Source organism: Brassica oleracea, chromosome C8 (genome assembly GCF_000695525.1).
Source record: "Brassica oleracea var. oleracea cultivar TO1000 chromosome C8, BOL, whole genome shotgun sequence".
Classification (NCBI taxonomy): Eukaryota; Viridiplantae; Streptophyta; class Magnoliopsida; order Brassicales; family Brassicaceae; genus Brassica; species Brassica oleracea.
This window is the reverse complement of record NC_027755.1, coordinates 17,586,096-17,587,191: the sequence shown is the minus strand read 5'-3', so window position 1 is coordinate 17,587,191 and position 1,096 is coordinate 17,586,096. Positions and strand designations below refer to the sequence as shown.

The window sequence follows — 1,096 nt, the reverse complement described above, 5'->3', positions numbered from 1 at the left end:
CGAACTTTAGAACTGTGTCTAAGCTTAAGGTTGATAGTTTGATTGATCGTTTGCCATCTTTAGTTCGAAACTTGATCACCTAAGGTCTAATTCCTATGCCCATGAGTTCTGTTTTCCTTTAGTCAAGAAAGTTACTTCATTTATCGCTTTTATTATTCTACAACTGCTTAGCATTAATCATTAGTTTAGAAATCTTTTAAATAACAGGTTGCAATTAGATTAAGTGAGTACTTGCATTCTCAGTGCTTTGAAATCTCTTAGAATTTACATCATTTGTCTTAGGAGCCTTGAAAACTCCTAACATCAAATTGGCGCCGTTGCCAAATTCTGAGTAGAATTGAACATTGAGATTTAGTCACTTGCTTCAGACTAAGTCATTTTTAATTTTTTCTTTTGTTACTGATTCTCCTTCTTCACCTCCCTTTTATTTTCAGGTGTATGAACTTGAGGAGCAGGGGTCCATCAAACCTATTTCCCAGAGTTGCAGACATCAGAGCTTTTGAGAGAGAGTGCGCTAGAAAGAGAAGAGAAGAAGAGCAACAGCCTCACTTGCACAGATTGGATATTGATATGGGAGACCAACCTCAAGATGATGCGAACGCCAATGGAGCCAACAACGTTCCACAACACCCACTGCGAGCAGCTCGACCTATTGGCACTTATAACCGCCCCAACATTCATGGTCATAGACTGGGAATCTGAGCACCGGCTGTGGCAGCTAACAACTTTGAGATCAAATCAGGACTCCTAAACGTCATCGAGAACAACAAGTATCATGGCTTGGCTCTAGACGATCCATTTGATCACCTAGACAGGTTCGATAGCTACTGTGGGTTGTCAAAAACCAATGGTGTGTCTGAGGATGCCTTAAAGCTCAAGCTATTCCTTTTCTCTTTGGGGTATAAGGCACGTCAGTGGGAGAAGTCTCTACCCAGCGACTCTATCACCACCTGGGATGACTGCAAGAAAGCATTTTTGGAGAAGTTCTTCTCTACTTCAAGAACTGCTAAGCTGAAAAAATGAGATTTCCAGCTTTCAACAGAAGAACTTGGAAGGATTCAGTGAAGCCTGGGAGAGATTCAAGGGCTACCAAGCT

General features: G+C 41.4%; 1 protein-coding gene across 1 annotated transcript in view; it reads left to right on the top strand.

Moving 5' to 3' along the window:
* The window catches only part of LOC106308810, a 2,559-nt gene extending 1,808 nt beyond the window's left edge, over positions 1 to 751 (top strand). The window contains exon 3 of the mRNA XM_013745929.1: positions 456 to 751. Within this exon, the coding sequence (XP_013601383.1) occupies positions 456 to 751 (296 nt within the window). The remainder of the gene's footprint in view (positions 1 to 455) is intronic.
* Positions 752 to 1,096: the final 345 nt, after the last annotated feature.